Source organism: Aethalodelphis obliquidens, unplaced genomic scaffold (genome assembly GCF_003676395.1).
Source record: "Aethalodelphis obliquidens isolate GAN/ISIS:26980383/991018 unplaced genomic scaffold, ASM367639v1 scaffold18, whole genome shotgun sequence".
Taxonomy (NCBI): Eukaryota; Metazoa; Chordata; class Mammalia; order Artiodactyla; family Delphinidae; genus Aethalodelphis; species Aethalodelphis obliquidens.
In genome coordinates, this window is record NW_020837962.1 from 3,437,719 (window position 1) to 3,454,067 (window position 16,349).

Below are 16,349 nucleotides of genomic sequence, written 5' to 3' on the forward strand. Positions count from 1 at the left end.
CACAGGAGGAAGTAAAGATCCGTTTGCTGAGGATGGACTGGCAGTACTGTACACAGCACAGAGGCGAGCAAACAATGGGGAAGCAGGGCTGTGATCAAGACTTAGTACAGTATGAAAAAGGCAGAACAAAGGAGCCCCAAAGGAGAGGAAGAGGAAACAGCATCTATGGATTGTAGACAGTTACAAAACTTCACATGAACTAAGGTATTTTGGAGGTAAGTAACAGAGACAGATTCTAACCTGAGCTACAAAGGAATTACTGTAAACAGTCAGGAAGTTAGGAGAACCTGGCCCAGAGAAGGACCTGAAACCAGAACAGCTCTGGCCAGTTCACACAGGAACAAATGGAGGGTCATCAGGACCCAGTTACTGAGTAAGTGGCCTCTGAAGGATTCTCGCCGCTCTTGCTTAATTTAGGAGTTAAAGCCCCAACTGCCCTGGCTCAGGTCACATGCCTGCCCTGGGGCCAAAGCAGGGCAAAGTACCTAAGATCTACTCTCCTAGCAAGACCGCAAGACATGGTGGGGCCATCATTCCTCCAAAGGAAATCAGGACAGAAGGAAGAAAAGAAAGCACTCCTGTCCACTACGGGTACTGAACCTGATTCTTTATATTTAATCCTCAAAGTAACCCTACCAGTAGGTATTACCAGCTCAACTTTACTGACAGAGAAACTGAGGCTTAGAGAGGTCAGGTGGCCTGCCCAGGAACGAATGCATGGCGGTGAGGGACCAATCTGAACTGAGTCTGACATGGGACCCCTGTGCTCTCCAAGCCACCAGGCTGCAGGAGGCGACGCAGGACCGAAGTCCAAATGCCGCCAACAATTCTACACTTTTCTTGATGGCAACTGCTAGAAAGGAATGGAAAAATCTCCGGAGACAAATCCAACCCAAGAGGATTGCACTTGCGGGAGGTAAAGAGGAATCTTAGAGCAGATCTACCTGGGACGTGTCCAGTATCTTTTATCCTCAAAATCCCTGGTGAGAACAAATCCATTTCCTCTAATGTGTAGCTCTTCAGGAGGGATGGGAAGTGGACAAAAGAAATTTCCGAGTGTCATAACTAACAACCCCAAAGAAAAGGGGAGGAATGTTCTAGAAGCTCCAGTTAGGTGCCCAAGCTCTGCAAGACTGCTGTTAAAGACACAGCTCTAGGAGCCCATGAGGCAGGCGTCACTCTATGTCTGCACTTCTGGCATGTCAACCCTGTTTCCTAATTATCATAACGGACGTGTCTGCCTCACCCCCCAGGCCAGGAGCTTCCCCAGAGGCAGGTAATGTGTCTTGTTCGTCTTTGTAACCTACGACAAGCCTTGGTTACACAGATGCTACCCACGGGTGAAGCATCAATAACTTTACAATCAAAAGAAGAGGACAAACTCAGTCTAGGGAAGAAAACGCCACCTGAGGAACGTCTCAGCTTCAGACTCACATCTCTCGTGGCTCATCTCCTAGAATCATCAACTCTACTGCTCCCAGGGTAGGGGAGGCCACTGAGGGTAGAGAAAGGAAGTTGAAGGCTGGACCCTTAGGAGGTAGTCAGTAAATATGTGCTACATGAGCTGGTAGCGCCCATCTTTCTCTCAAGATCCCCTCCAGACTCTCCAAGCTCAAATTCCCCCTAAAACTGACGGCCAGGAAAACGTGTGCCTCCCCCAAAGAGCCGTGCTTCCTCTTATTAGATACGGAGTCCCTTCTGCCAGGAGGCTGAGTTACAGGGGTGCCTTGCACAACCCACTCTCCACCTGAGAGTGGAGAGAAGTCCATCCATCACTCTTTAAACATGACCCGGAACAGCCGAACCCACTTGACGGACTGTCATCCCCTTCGATACTTACAGAGCTCCTACTGTATGCTGGAGCCGAATGAGGCAATGAACATACAGTAAAAAAAAGATAACGTCGTAGCCTGGCATTCTACTGCAAGCGGCTTCAGAATCGAGTAGGTCCAAGCACGGGTGGGAGGCGTTCCCTCCTCCTGCAGTAACTGAGGGTGTGGGACGAGGCCCCGCCAGCACCATGCCAAACGGCCGACGTGCCATGTTTCTGTCAGCTACTGCTGGCAACCCTCACCTCCCTCCACGTATTCTCTCAAATGGGACGAGTGACTGGCCCTTCTCTTAGGTGTCTCTTTTTCTCACTGAGCCTGGCCTTCCAGAACACAGCAGGACGATGGGTTTGGGCTCTGGTGCTAGATGGCCTGAGGGATTCGGACCCAGTTCTGCTTCTTACCAGCTGAGAAATCTTAGACAAGCTACTTCACTTCTCAAAACCCCATCTGTCAACAGTACCTTCCCTCAAGGAACCCTGCTGAGGATTGCAAGAGTTCATCGACGTAAAGACTTAGCACAGTAACCAGAACTGAAAGTATGCGCTGACGGCTAGCTGCTGTATTACAGCGGCTCTTACATAGTGAGTGTTTTGATAGCAGTGTTCTTTCCCTGCCAGATTAACCTACACCTGCCAGAATTCTCTTTTCCCTCTTGTTTTCAAAAGTTGACCACCACAGGGTGTCAGGAACAATCTTTGCACAATCTTTCCTGTCCTGGGCCCCTGATTCTCACCAGCTACTACATACGGTGTTGCTTTGGGTTCTGAGCTGTCCATGCAGCGTGCTGTGTACGTGTGCAGGGAGGTGGAATGGTTTTAATGCTTTGAAAGACACCTAGAGAAAGAAGGTTCAGGAACTCCCTTTTCATTGGGATGAATCACAGCAGAGTTATTCAATTGTTGGGGTATTTTAAATAGTCATATTATTTAAAATGATATATTTTTTCTTCCTTTGCCCTTTCGAAATGGGAAGAGCAATGCCTCATCCTTTTACTACTCCACTCCAACACACGTTTACAACTCTTTCTTGGTAAAAACCAACCCATTAATAAAATGACAGCCGAGCATCACGAAGAATGGGTTTGATTAATGCCAACAAAGAGGGTTCGGCAAAAGTCGTGGTGAAATGAAACACTAATGTTATTCAGAGATGAGAGATCACTGACAGGATCTCACTCTGCAAACAAAAACAGAATGAAAAATCAGTGCGGCGTAGTAAATGCCACTGGAGGACCATCTCTGCTTCAACCTCACCTCTCTCCCAGCTTGCTGACTACAGCCATCGACTCCACTGCTCCCAGCGTAAGAGGATCACAGAAGGACGTGAAAGAAGGCTTAAGGCTGGCAAGAGAGTCTTTTACCCTGACGTGGGAGTTCAACCCCTACCTCTCTTGCAGGCAACAAGAGCAACGATGCAAGGGGATCCGACAGTAACTTCACATCACACCTGGATCTTCCCCGCACATCGCAGCTGGAGTGCAGTGAGGTGGTGAGGCTTTCTCATGGTCAAAATGGGTGGTGGGGGCTTCCCTGGTGGCGCAGTGGTTGAGAGTCTGCCTGCCGATGCAGGGGACACGGGTTCGTGCCCCGGTCCGGGAAGATCCCACATGCCGCGGAGCGGCTGGGCCCGTGAGCCATGGCCGCTGAGCCTGCGCGTCTGGAGCCTGTGCTCCACAATGGGAGAGGCCACAACAGTGAGAGGCCCGTGTACCACAAAAAAACAAAAAAAAAAGTTGGTACTGACAGGGCACCCAACCAACACTGAATGAACCAACCAACCAACCAAGCAGCCGGCCCAAGAATGAACTACAGTGTTTCCTCAGTGGGTCAAGCAGCCAGTCCCTTCCTCCCAAGCCCCTCCGAGTTTCTGACGAGCATGTCAATCCCCCAGATCGCTGCCCCAGGCCCGGCACCCAAAGGAATCCAGGGACACGAGCACTGGTCTCTAAGCTGTGCGGGTCTGACCACATCCTTACAAGTGGACACCTTGCCCTGGTTCTCCTGAAGGGACAGAAGCTCCCAACCCCCTTTCACTCTGGTAAGAACCCTTCACCCTTCCTAGCTCAGCAGCCCTTCCTTCATTCAGCAAAGCAGAGCCACCCCTGTCCCAGGAGAATTTCAAAGACTTTCACTCAAGGGCTATTTAGCTAAATTCATCGCCTGTCAACAGTCACTGAGAATACAGTGACGAAAGAGTCTCTGCCATCCAGAGACCCGGAGTCCACTAGGATTGTCACAGTTCTGAGGGTAAGGGGCCCGCTCCCCTCTCCACCCAGGCTTTCTGCCACAGCCAACTCTGGTCTCGTGATCCCTCTGAATGAAGGTCCACGGATGGGCAGAGTGGTGGGCAGAGACGCTGCAGGGACCACCTCCCCCGTGCCCAGGCCCTCCCACCCCGGTTTTTAACTCTTCACCCAGTCGCCTGTTTGGCTGAGACCTTGGCTTGCTTTCCCTTGAGCTCACCTGAGTTAGAACTCAAGTTGCTTCTAAAGTCAGCTCCCTTCTTCCGAGGTCATTTAGAGACAGAGGAAACAGACCACAAGGATGGCAGCCTGAACCGGAATGAGCTCAGGGGCTGCTCCTCAAAGGCCCTACCCCTGAAGCCCACCCCAGGTCAGGCACGTCTCCACGGCAACTGTGGGTGTTTTTCTGATTCCAAAAATAAAACTTACTCACTGTAGAAGATTTAGAAAGTACTAAGTATAGGTGTATACTTTTATGTGTGTATGTACACAAACATACATGACTTGTAATAAATACTACCACCACTGGATCACCACGACACATACACACGCCTGTATATATATTAGTTACCTAATCAAAAACTTACTCTCCCAGCTTTACCATTGAGTATGGTGATAATTAATGGTTTCTGACAAAAGCATCTGATCATACCAAAAAAGGACCTTTATTCTTCATGTACCGAGAATATTTTATCAGATATCGATGATGAGTGTTACCAAATGGACATTTTGGTACCTATCAAGATAAATATCCGGTTTTTCTCCTTTGATTTATTAATGGGTGGACTTGATGGATGAATTTCCTAATGTTAAACCATCCTAGAAATCCTAAATACATTTTAACTTTTTATATATGTTGTTCCTTTAATATATGACTGAATTTGACAGAGCGATACCTTTCTGGAATTGTTACGTATCCATGCACAAACGCTACCAGTCTATACTTTTCTTGTTTCTGCTATCTCTGTCAGATTTTTTATACTGGAGTGATACACACTTGAACCAAGGTACAGATATAGATAAAAAATGCTCTAAGAAAATATAAATAGTGAAGGGCTTTTTGTATACACCTTGAAGGGTGCCCTGAAAATCACCATAGAACCATCCAGGCTTGCTGCCTTCTTGGGATACAGTTCTTTCTTAACTTTTATAACTTTCTTCCACAGATTTTTTTGGTCCCTTCAGGTAGCCTGCCTCATCTTCAATGAATTTTGATACTGAATGCGAGCCTAGAAAACAGTCCATCTCATCCCTATTTCCCCATTTCTCAGCACAAAGTTGTATGTGATATTCTCTTCTGTTTTGAATATTCTCCAAACCCAAGGGTACAGCTGTTTTCTTATTTTTCACGTTTTCTCTCTTATCTCCTTGCCACAGGTTTCTAATTAAATGATATTTTTCAAAGAACCACGTCTTTCTTACTTTTCTCTATCAACTGCAATGGTTTTACCATTTTGTGTTTTGTTTGTGGGAGGCGGAGTGTGTGACTGCTTGTTTTGCTGACATCTGTTTAACAGGCTGGGCCTCTGTCTGACAATCTCCAAAGCAGCCAATGTCGGGAGTAAACGCGGACTCTGCCACCCTTACCTCAATGAGCTTTCTTTCATAGGAGCTGGCTAGTTCCTCGGCAACTTCTCCCGGCTTCTGGTCCGTAACTGTAACTTCTCCATCGACATTCCAAAGATTTGGTACAACTTTAGGAAAAGAAAGACATTCCATAAGTATTGTAACAGTAATCAAAAATAATTCTCCCATTTGAAAAAAAAAAAAAATCTTCTTTTCCAAATGGCTTCTCCAGAGAGAAAGCTCTTGTTAAAGGAGAAAAAAAAGATCACAATTACTAATTACTTCAGCATTGCATCATTTTCACAGAAGTACAATAAATCAAATGGTAAGCTGTATTTAAGAACAGCAATAACTGTCCTAGAGACAGATGCACAGCAGTCTGGGGAACAATCCTATAGCTACTTTCCATTTCAGGGGAAAACAGACAATGTTTTGGCAAATATAAGAGCCTACACTTACATCTTTTATACTGGTCAAATTTCTTTTTCTCCAACAAAAAAGTTTTCCAGGAGATAGCGCCTGCCTAGAGCCTGAAGTGAAATGGTAATGGGGCTCAGATTATATTTAGAACCAAGGAATCTTCTGGAAAAACTCTAAAACCAATGCACAATGACAATGCAAAGACATCTTCTGAGATACTGACTTTCAGGTCAGCACAAGAATTAGCACAGTATTTTAAGGAACCTCCATACCCTTTTCCATAGTGGCTGCACCAATTTACATTCCCACCAACGGTGGAGGAGGGTTCCCTTTTCTCCACACCCTCTCCAGCATTTATTGCTTGTAGACTTTTTAATGCTGGCCATTTTGACTGGTGTGAAGTGATACCTCATTGTAGTTTTGATTTGCATTTCTCTAATGATTAGTGATATTGAGCATCTTTTCACATGCCTGTTGACCATCTATATGTCTTCTTCAGAGAAATGTCTATTTAGGTCTTCTGCCCATTTTTTGATTGGGTTGTTTGTTTTTTTTATATTAAGCTGTATGAGCCAAAAACACGAGTTACATATATCCGGAGAAAACTTTAATTTGAAAAGATACATGCACCCCCATGTTCATAGCAGCATGATTTACAATAGCCAAAACATGGAAGCAACCTAAGTGTCCACTGACAGATGAATGGATAAAGAAGATGTGGTACATATACATAATGGAATACTACTCAGCCATAAAAAAGAATGAAATAATGCCATTTGCAGCAACATGGATGGACCTAGACATTATCATACTAAGTAAAGTAAATCAGACAGAGAAAGACAAATACCATATGATATCACTTACGTATGGAATCTTAAAAAGTGATACAAATGAACTTATTTACAAAACAGAAATAGACTCACAGACAAAGAAAACCAATTTATGGTTACCAAAGGGGAAAGGAGGGGAAGGATAAATTGGGAATTTGGGTTTAACAGATACACACTACTTTATATAAAATAGGTAAACAACAAGGACCTACTGTATAGCACAAGGAACTGTGATAACCTATTATGGAAAAGAATCTGAAAAATATATATATATATGTATAACTGAATCACTTTGCTGTACACTTGAAGCTAACACAACATTGTAAATCAACTATACTTCAAAAAAAAAAATAAGAGCACAGTAGATGCCCATGGGCATTGTTTCTACTATCAGGTATATACCCACATATGCTCACTTTGTAGAGAAGAGTAAAAAGATAAAAACTGGGAAAGAGCCAGATAATTCCAAGATAAGTAGAAGGAGAGCAGTGGAGAACTCCTGCACGAGCAGTTAAGACCCAGTAGTGTGACTATGGATTCACCCCACGTCTGAAAACAAGCATCAGGGATGCAGATGTAGATGCCTGTGTGTCCTGAGATGAGATTCCTGGCTGCCCCGTCAAGTGTGATGAGACGGCAGTGAGGCAGAACAGGAAGCTAAGGTGAGCCCCCCAGCGACTGGGATTCGAGAGACACGGGCTCTGGTCAGGCACTGAGGGAGAAGTCAACACGGGGAAAAGCTGAGCAACAATGGGACTCGCTGCTGGGCCTGAACTGACCACTGGCTCCACCTTCAGCCCTTCACGGAGCCTCCATCAGGCCACGGCTGGTCAGGGCCCCGGAGGTAGCAAGGCCCCTGAGTGACGACACAGAACATACTGGAATAAAACCCTAAGTGGTTTCCATCCCAGCAGTGACTATAGCTCCAGCCACTACTGCAAGGAGTGACCCAGTAACAACCTGTTTAAGTTGACAGATTGAACATGTTAATTTACATTCACAACCTCTCAAAATCTCATTAAAATACCAATTAAAAATAATTCCTTCTAAAGGCACCACCCTTAAAGAAAAAGAGAATGAGAGAGAAAACAACACAACAAAATGTTAGAAGCTGAGAAGAAGGTAGGTAACTGGTGAGGAACCTGACAGACCTGAGAAAATTTCATTCTCAGCTACAAGTGGGCAACTGCAAAACACAATCTGATTAAAGTGAACAACTTGCATAAACTGCTAACACAAGACACTTCTAGAAGCGGAAGTGAACACCAGCTAAAGTCCAAAGAAGGGATAAAAGTCTGCCTTAAGAAGTAACTAGCAGAAGACTAGGGGTTTATTCTCCAGAAAAGGTTAAAAAAAAAACCCCAAAAAAACCAGTAGCTGCACCTGAGTTGAAGGTAGGGGTGTCTTACTAAAAACAGAGGTCAAAATAATACACACCGAACTTTTGAAGTTTTGCCATTCTTCTTCCCTCCCCACTCCCAGAGCAGCAGGCATCAGGCATATACCTCTAAGCAAGGGAACAGAAAGTAATTTCCTAGGAATCTACCAGCCAAAGAGGAAAGGGCTCAATGTGGGGGGTTTTCCGGGAAAATGGCACAGCCCCTCCATCAGTGTTTTAGTGCGCCACTCCTACATCTGACAAGACAGCCAGAAATCACCTTACATTTGAGGCAAGCACCTAAGATAAAAGACAGGGACCAGAATACACAAATAGAGAAATCAACATGTAGGAAAGAAAAATTATTAAGTGAGAAGAACGTTTCAAAAGCAAACTACCGGTAATACTCCCAGAGAGAGAGGAGAAGGTGCAGTTGAGAAACGGGAAGAGGGAGACACTTGAAAAGAACACACAGAATGTATAAAAGCCCTTTGGAAAGCAAAACTATGACAGCAAAAATGGAACACCACGTATAAGGGATAGACGGTAAAGAAATTTCTAGAGAACAGAGCCAGAGGATGACAAAATGGAGAACAAAAAAGGAAATCAAGAATTACCAAATGAGAAGAGCTCAAGAAAGAAAAAATAACTCAGAGAGGAGGAAGTCAAAGATACAATTCAAGAAATGTCCCAGAACCACCAGACATGAGTGTTGAAGCTGAAGAGCTGTACTGAGGATAAGCTTGATGATAAGCGATGCTCACGTGCTCACAGTGAAATTCCACAACACAGGAGACAAAGAGGAGAGGGTACAAACTCCTGGAGTGGAAGCAGAAGTTTTACAAAGGATAAAAAAAATCAGAAATGGCATAGGATTTCTGAACAGCATCACTGTAAGCTAGAAAACAATGATCTTCAATGTCCTGAATGGAATTATTTCCAACCTGGAATGATCTACAAAGCCAAACGATGTGAGAAGCGGGTAAAGGCATTTACAGACATGCAACCTCTCAAAAATTTTACCTCCCACCCAAAGAAGAGAAGAAATCCAGGAAGAGGAAGACAGAGATGCCAAGATATAGGAGATCCAACACAAAAGTGAGTTTGAGAAAATTCTTAATGATAACCAAAGTGGGAAGAACCTGCAGGCCATCATGGATAAACGGATAAACAAAGTGTGGTATGCCCATACAACGGGTTACTATTCAGCTTTAAAAAGGAATGAAGTACTGACACATGCCACAACATGGATGAACCTTGAAAACATGATGTTAAGTGAAAAAAGCCACACGTGATGTTAAGTGAAAGGCCTCATACTGCATGATTCCATGAAATGTCCAGAGTGGTATTGATTTCCAAGGGCTGGGAGGAAGGAGTGATGGGGAGTGATTGCTAATGAGTATCAGGTTTCTTTCTGGGGTGATAAAAAATGTTCTGGAAACAGAAAATGATGGTTGCACAACCTTGTGAATATACCAAAACCACTGAACTGTGCACTTTAAAGGGGTGAACTGTATAATATATGAATTATATCTCAATAAAGGAGGAGTGAATTGGAGAGTACAGGCCCACGGAGTAGTCAGGCTTCTTCCAGCTACAGGTCAGAGGACCCCAGGAGAGACTGCCTCAGGATGCCACTGATGACTCAAGTGTTTGAAAACACTGAGATTTATATAACTGAGGGAAATTCTGAAGTTGAATTAGTGATAAGTATGCAGAATACCCATAAAATTTAAAAAACAAAAAACAGATAAGTATTAACTTCAAAGAAATTTACAAGTTGTCCAAAAATACTAACCATGTATCTCATGGCTCAACTGTAGAGAGCATTTTCAGAGTCATAATAATGTAATCGTGGATCATGGATCTAACCAAAATGAGCACATGACTGTGCTAGACTATATGACAGCTGGAGGGTGTGTGCGTGTATATGTCTGTCTGTGTGTGTACACAGTTCAAGGGCGTGGAGGATCAGAGAATGCTACCCTTCATCTTCCACGGTGAGAAATCAATAAACAACACCTACAACTAAAAAATCAACAAATGGCAATAGACACACATTATTCAGAGATATGAAGGTAACTACTAAAACAATCAGTTAAAAAGTCTGAAGCAGTTGCTTGTGAGGAGTGGGAAATGGGGAAAGATGGTTGCTAGAGTATCGGGTCTTTTACCACAAGGCTATGTACAAAAGCTCAGTTTTTTAAAAAACTAAACTCAATTTCATTTGGTGAAATAATTTTTTTAAAATTTTTAAATAAAAAGCTGAAAGGCTGAAAGCATTTCCTCTAAGATCAGGAATAAGATAAAGATGCCCACTCTCACCACTTTTATTCAGCACAGTGTTGGAAGTCCTAGCCACGGCAATCAGACAAGAAATAAAAGGAGTCTAAATTGGAAAGGAAGAAGTAAAACCAGCACTGTTTGCTGATGACATGATACTATACATAGCAAATCCTGAAGATACCACCAAAAAAACGACTAGAGCACATTAATGAACTCAGTAAAGTTACAGGATATAAAAATAATATTCAGAAATCTGTTGCATTTCTCTACATTAATAATGAACTATAAAGAAAGACAAATTTAAAAAACAATCCCATTTACCATCACATCAAAAAGAATAAAATACCTAGGAATAAATCTAACCAAGGAGGTAAAAGACCTGTACTCAGAAAACTTTAAGACACTGATGAAAGAAACTGAAGACAACACAAACAGACAGAAAGATACACTGTGTTCATGGATTGAAAAAATTAGTATTGTTAAAATGACCATAATACCCAAGGCAATCTACAGATTCAATGCAATCCCTATCAAAATACCAATGGCATTCTTCACAGAACTCGAATACTTCTAAAATTTGTATGGAAATACAAAAGACCCCATTTAACCAAAACAATCTGGAGAAAGAACAGAGCTGGAGGCATCACACTCCTTGATTTCAGACAAGACTACAAAGCTACAGCAATCAAAACAGTATAGTACTGGCATAAAAACAAGCATATAGATCAATGGAGGAGAAGAGAGAGCCCAGAAATAAACCCACACACTTTTGGTCAATTAATCTACAACAAAGGAGGCAAGAATATATAATGGGGAAAAGACAGTCTTTTCAATTACTGGTACTGGGAAAACTGGACAGATACATGTAAAAGAATGAAATCAGAACATTTCTCACACCATACACAAAAATAAATTCAAAATGAGTTAAAGAACTAAATGTAAGACCAGAAACTATAAAACTCCTAAAAGAAAACATAGGCAGAACACTGCTTGACATAAATTGTAGTGGTATTTTTTTTCGATCCGTCTCCTAAGGCAAAGGAAACAAAAGCAAAGATAAGCAAATGGGACCTAATTAAACTTAAAAGCTTTTGCACAGCAAAGGAAACCATAAACAACAGCAAAAAAGACAACCTACTGAATAGGAGAAAATATTTGCAAATAATATAACCAAAAGGGGGCTTTGGATATATATATATATATATTTGGATATATATCCAAAATATATAAACAGCTCATACAACTCAATACCAAACAACAACAACCACCCAACTTTAAAATGGTCAGAAGACCTGAATAGACATTTTTCAAAAAGAGATATACAGATGGCAAACAGGCACACAAAAAGATGTTCAACGTTCCTAATCATCACTGAAATGCAAATCAAAACCACAATGCAGCATCACCTCACACCTATCAAAATGGCTATCATCAAGACACCACAAATAACAAATGTCGGCAAGAATATATATTGCTGCAGCCTCTGTGAAAAACAGTATGGAGGTTCCTCAAAAAAATTAAAAATAGAACTACCATATGATCCAGCAATTCCATTACTGGGTATATACCTGAAGAAAATGAAAACACTAATTTGAAAAGATACAAATAGGAGCATTATTTACAATTGTCAAGATATGGAAGCAACCTAAGTGTCCATCAACATATGAATGGATAAAGATGTATCTCTATAGCTTATAGATTAATATTAGGAAAGTGAGGGGAGCCATCTCATCGGTTAGACGCTCCCCGCCTCTCTACTGGCAAGGTGAGCTGTGGCGAGGCACCAGAAGTTAGTTGTCCCTTTAGCTGAAGTTTGTACAAGCACCACCATCTGATTTGTGTATTTTCAAGTCAAGAAGATTTCATCTGCTTCAGGAGCAAGAGAACATTCAGGCGTTCAAGGAAGACAGCATAATAAAAGTGTGAGTAACGCCAAGTCATGAGAGCCAAAAATGGCAGCTTACAGCCCATTTCACACACTCTGCACATCCTCCAGTAAACCAATCAACTTGGAGAGGATCAACTGTGATTGAATTCTGCAAGTCAAATCTGAACAACCGATACAAACATTTGTGACTGATCACACTTCAAGTCTGTTGTTGTTCTTTTAAGATACCTATTTCCTGAGAGTGATCCATCAGTCTTGGAACAGAGAGACAGACAACTTAACAGCCCAGGAGGAAACGCTATTCGTTTCCAAAATAGCTCACTCTGAATTCCAGAGTACAAGACTATGCCATCGTAAACCTAAAATTTTTTCATTAACAATCTCGGTCCATATTTTGAGTTACTTTGACAGTGTTCAGAACTTGACCTTCTGCCCTGCTCAAGCACTGCACGAAGAGGGCAGCTGCTGGTCCCCAACAGGACAGAAAGAAACTTTCACCCACATGGTTAGATATTTCAACTGTGGATAAGAAACTTAAGCTGTATAGTAGTCACCCCCCACCTTATCTACAATTTTACTTCCCCCCGGTTTCAGTTACCTGTGGTCAACCGTGGTCCAAAAAATATTAAATGGAAAATTCCAGAAATAAATAATTTGTAAGTTTCAAATCATGCACCATTCTCAGTAGCATGGTGAGACCTTGCACTACCCTGCTCTGTCCTGTCCAGGACGTGACTCACCTCTTTGGGCAGAGTATCCAATGCTGTATGTACAACCTGCCCATTACTACAGGAAAAAAACAGCATATATGGGATGTGGTACTATGGGCAGTTTCAGGCATCCCCTGGGCTCTTGGAACCTATCCCGGGAGGATGGGCGGGGAGGGGACCGTGTTGAAAAGACCAAAACATAAACACAGGTCCAAAAGCAAAACAGGGTAAGGGCTGTATTTAACTTGCTAAACAAAATTTGAAAGCTACATCCATACACAATGGGTTCTCATATAAATAAAGCAATGATATTGCTTCCTCTTACACAGCACTTTGGAGCCTCCATACAGAACTCAGTCTGGCCAGCTGAGGCGTGTGCCAAAGGTGAAGCTATCTACATCATCTGTCTAGCACAGGATGCCCCATAACCCAAGCAACCTAGCGAATATCCACATTATTCACAGGAACATCTACACTTCATTCACCTGCACATACGCTGAGTAGTCAGCAGTTTTCTCTGCTATTTCCTTGATGGTATAATTATCGAAGTTAGACTCCAAGTGGAAAAAATTTGGCAAAAATAATAAGCCTTCTCTCTTTAAATCCAAATAGACACTGAAACGGTGTTTGATAGAAGCACAAAGACACTGACTGTAAATCAGAACTATCTGTCATGTTCCAGAAAAGCTGCGGGTTTGTTAGCGCCACTAGCAGGTCATTTAAACTTAGGGAACATGACACAGTTCTTCACCTCCTTGCTGCCTGCCGAGGTGTCTGTGATAAGTCACCTGAAATAAGCAGACGCTATGCTGGTCTCACTGGCAGTCAAAGCACCAGAGAACACATGGGGGGTTTTGCCTAAATTATTTTAAGCAAAACTTCAGATACCATGGAAAGCAGCATGGCAAACAGTATGATAAGGTTACTGTTCTGCTTTCAATTTGAACAAGCTTAGCCTGACCCGGATGCAAACAGTATGCGATGCTGGTGGTGAAAGAGGATAAAGAACAATTTAAAACTCAGAGATGGTTCCCTTGAACATTCTAATGCACAAAAGGAGGTGTGCCGGGTCCTATAACAGGGGGCTGGGTGTGGTGTGATGGGAATCTGGGACACGTGCAGGTTCCAAAGGAGAACAGTTCCTCCTGGGTAAGGTGACAGTGATCCTTACAAAACAGCAGGTACCCACACTTGTTCCAGCAAAGGAAACAGTCTTCAATAATAACAGCATCTACCGTCCTCCAAGCACTCGCTGAGGCAGGGGGAGAGCACAGCGAATGAGGCAGCGTGAGCTCTGCAATCAGACAGATACCAGGTGCAAAGTCTGGCCCCACCACTCACCAGTGAGTGACCTTGGGCAAGTGTTTCATCCTTTCACTCAACAACTGGCTACTTAAGATTCATTACATGCCAGGCACTAGACACTAGATACTTAATACAGGGATGTATGGGGGCGGGGAGGGGGGCGGTGGGGAATGCCAGTATGAAGCTTACACTCTAGTGGGAGGAGTCAGAAAATAACTCTTTAATATGTCAGGCTGTAAGATGTGCTTTGGGAGGGTTAAAGCATGGTGGTGGAGAAATACTAATTATATAAAGTATAAGGAAAGGCCTCACCATGGAGGTACCATCTGAGCATAGACCAGAATAAAGTGGGGGAGTGAGCCATGCAAAGCCCTGAGGGGGAGAGCATTCCTGAGAATGGCAAGTGCAAAGGTCCTGAGGTAGGCACAGGCCTAATGTGTTCCAGGAACAGTAGGAAGGCCAGTGTGGCTTAAGGATAATGCATGAGGAAGAGATCGACAGGAAATGAGACCACAGAGGAGATGGCAGGGGTTTGCAGGCTATAGTATTTTATTCTGAGCAAAACAGGAAGCCCCTGGAAGACCGAACACAAGGTGGTATGATCAGACCTATTTTTTTTAAAGATCCTTCTACTGGCTCTATGAAGGGGCAACTGTGGAAGCTGGGAGAAGAGGTGTAGTGGCTGGGGATGTACCCAGCTCAGGTCTCCCTTCAAGGGAGAACTCACTGCTCTACCAGCAGCAAGGAGTGAAGTTAGCTGACAACCACCAGCTGCAGCCCCTTCCAGATGCGCTACTCCTTCAGGGCAGCCCTAGCCAGTGGCTGAGCACAGAGAGGTACCTCGGGGCAATGTGGGACCCCTCTAATGAGCAGTCTTTGCCCAGAGCTCCCCAACAAGGTGGGTGGGCAAAACTGTGTTAAATCTGCACCCAAACCTGAGGCTCTCCCGGCCCGGTGCTGCCTGTCCCCTTTCTATTTCATAGGCATTAGCCCCCAGGGCACCTCCTGTGCTCCAACTTTGTAGCAGCATCTTCTTCCGAGAGAATCCAGGGCACAGAGCTGGTTAGGGCGCTACGGCAGTGGTCCAGGCAGGGGGTGATGATGCTGGCCTGGACCATGGTGACAGCAACAGGTGTGACAAGGAGTAGAAGAGGTCGAGAAAGAAAAGTCAGATTTGATGTGGGGTTGGGTGAAGACAGGAGTCAATGTAACACCAAGATTTCTGGCCTCCGGAACCTGCAGAATGGAACCATCATCTGACTGAGCCGGGGAGACTGGGGAAAGAGCAGGGCGAGTGACCGCCAGGAGTTTGGTTCTCAGACAAGCTAGGTTTGATACAAGCATGTCTAAGAGGTAATATCAAAAATGCAGTAGCACATGAGTCTAGACTTTAGGGGAGAGGTCAGGGTTGGAGACACAAAATTAGGAGACAAGAGCATCCGGATAAGAACCATAGAATTAGGTGAGACCACCCCACCTTTGAAAGCTGAGTTTCCTCCTGTTGCAAAATAGTCACAGTAAAGGCCCCAACCACAAAGAACCACAGGGTGGAACACCACAATGCAGGCGAAGCACTCAGCACTGTGTGCAGCCAGGAGCACAGATGATGTTACTGCTGGGGTCATCCTTCTACCGGGCTTCTGCCTCGCCAGGCACGCTGCTGAGCACATTATTATATCATGTATTGTTCTCACAATAAACCTGCACGGTAGATGTTATTAACCCAGGAAAATGAGTTTCCAAGGCGTTAAGGGGCTAGCCCAAGATCAGACAGGTACCAAAGGGGAGGTTCAGGACGAAACCCAAGCCCGTGTTCCTTCCCCCACAGCACGCTCCCGCCCCAGCCCCGTCAGCAGCTGAGTAACTAAGGGAGACTCGTTCACTCTCTGGTT

The 16,349-nt window shown here is 43.8% G+C and overlaps 1 protein-coding gene across 8 annotated transcripts in view; it reads right to left on the minus strand.

Moving 5' to 3' along the window:
• Positions 1–16,349, minus strand: part of SNX29 (sorting nexin 29) — a 545,670-nt gene that overhangs the window by 269,734 nt on the left and 259,587 nt on the right. For all 8 annotated transcript variants that reach the window (XM_027117362.1, XM_027117360.1, XM_027117361.1 and 5 more), the window contains one exon: positions 5,662–5,768. In XM_027117362.1, the coding sequence (XP_026973163.1) occupies positions 5,662–5,768 (107 nt within the window). The remainder of the gene's footprint in view (positions 1–5,661; positions 5,769–16,349) is intronic.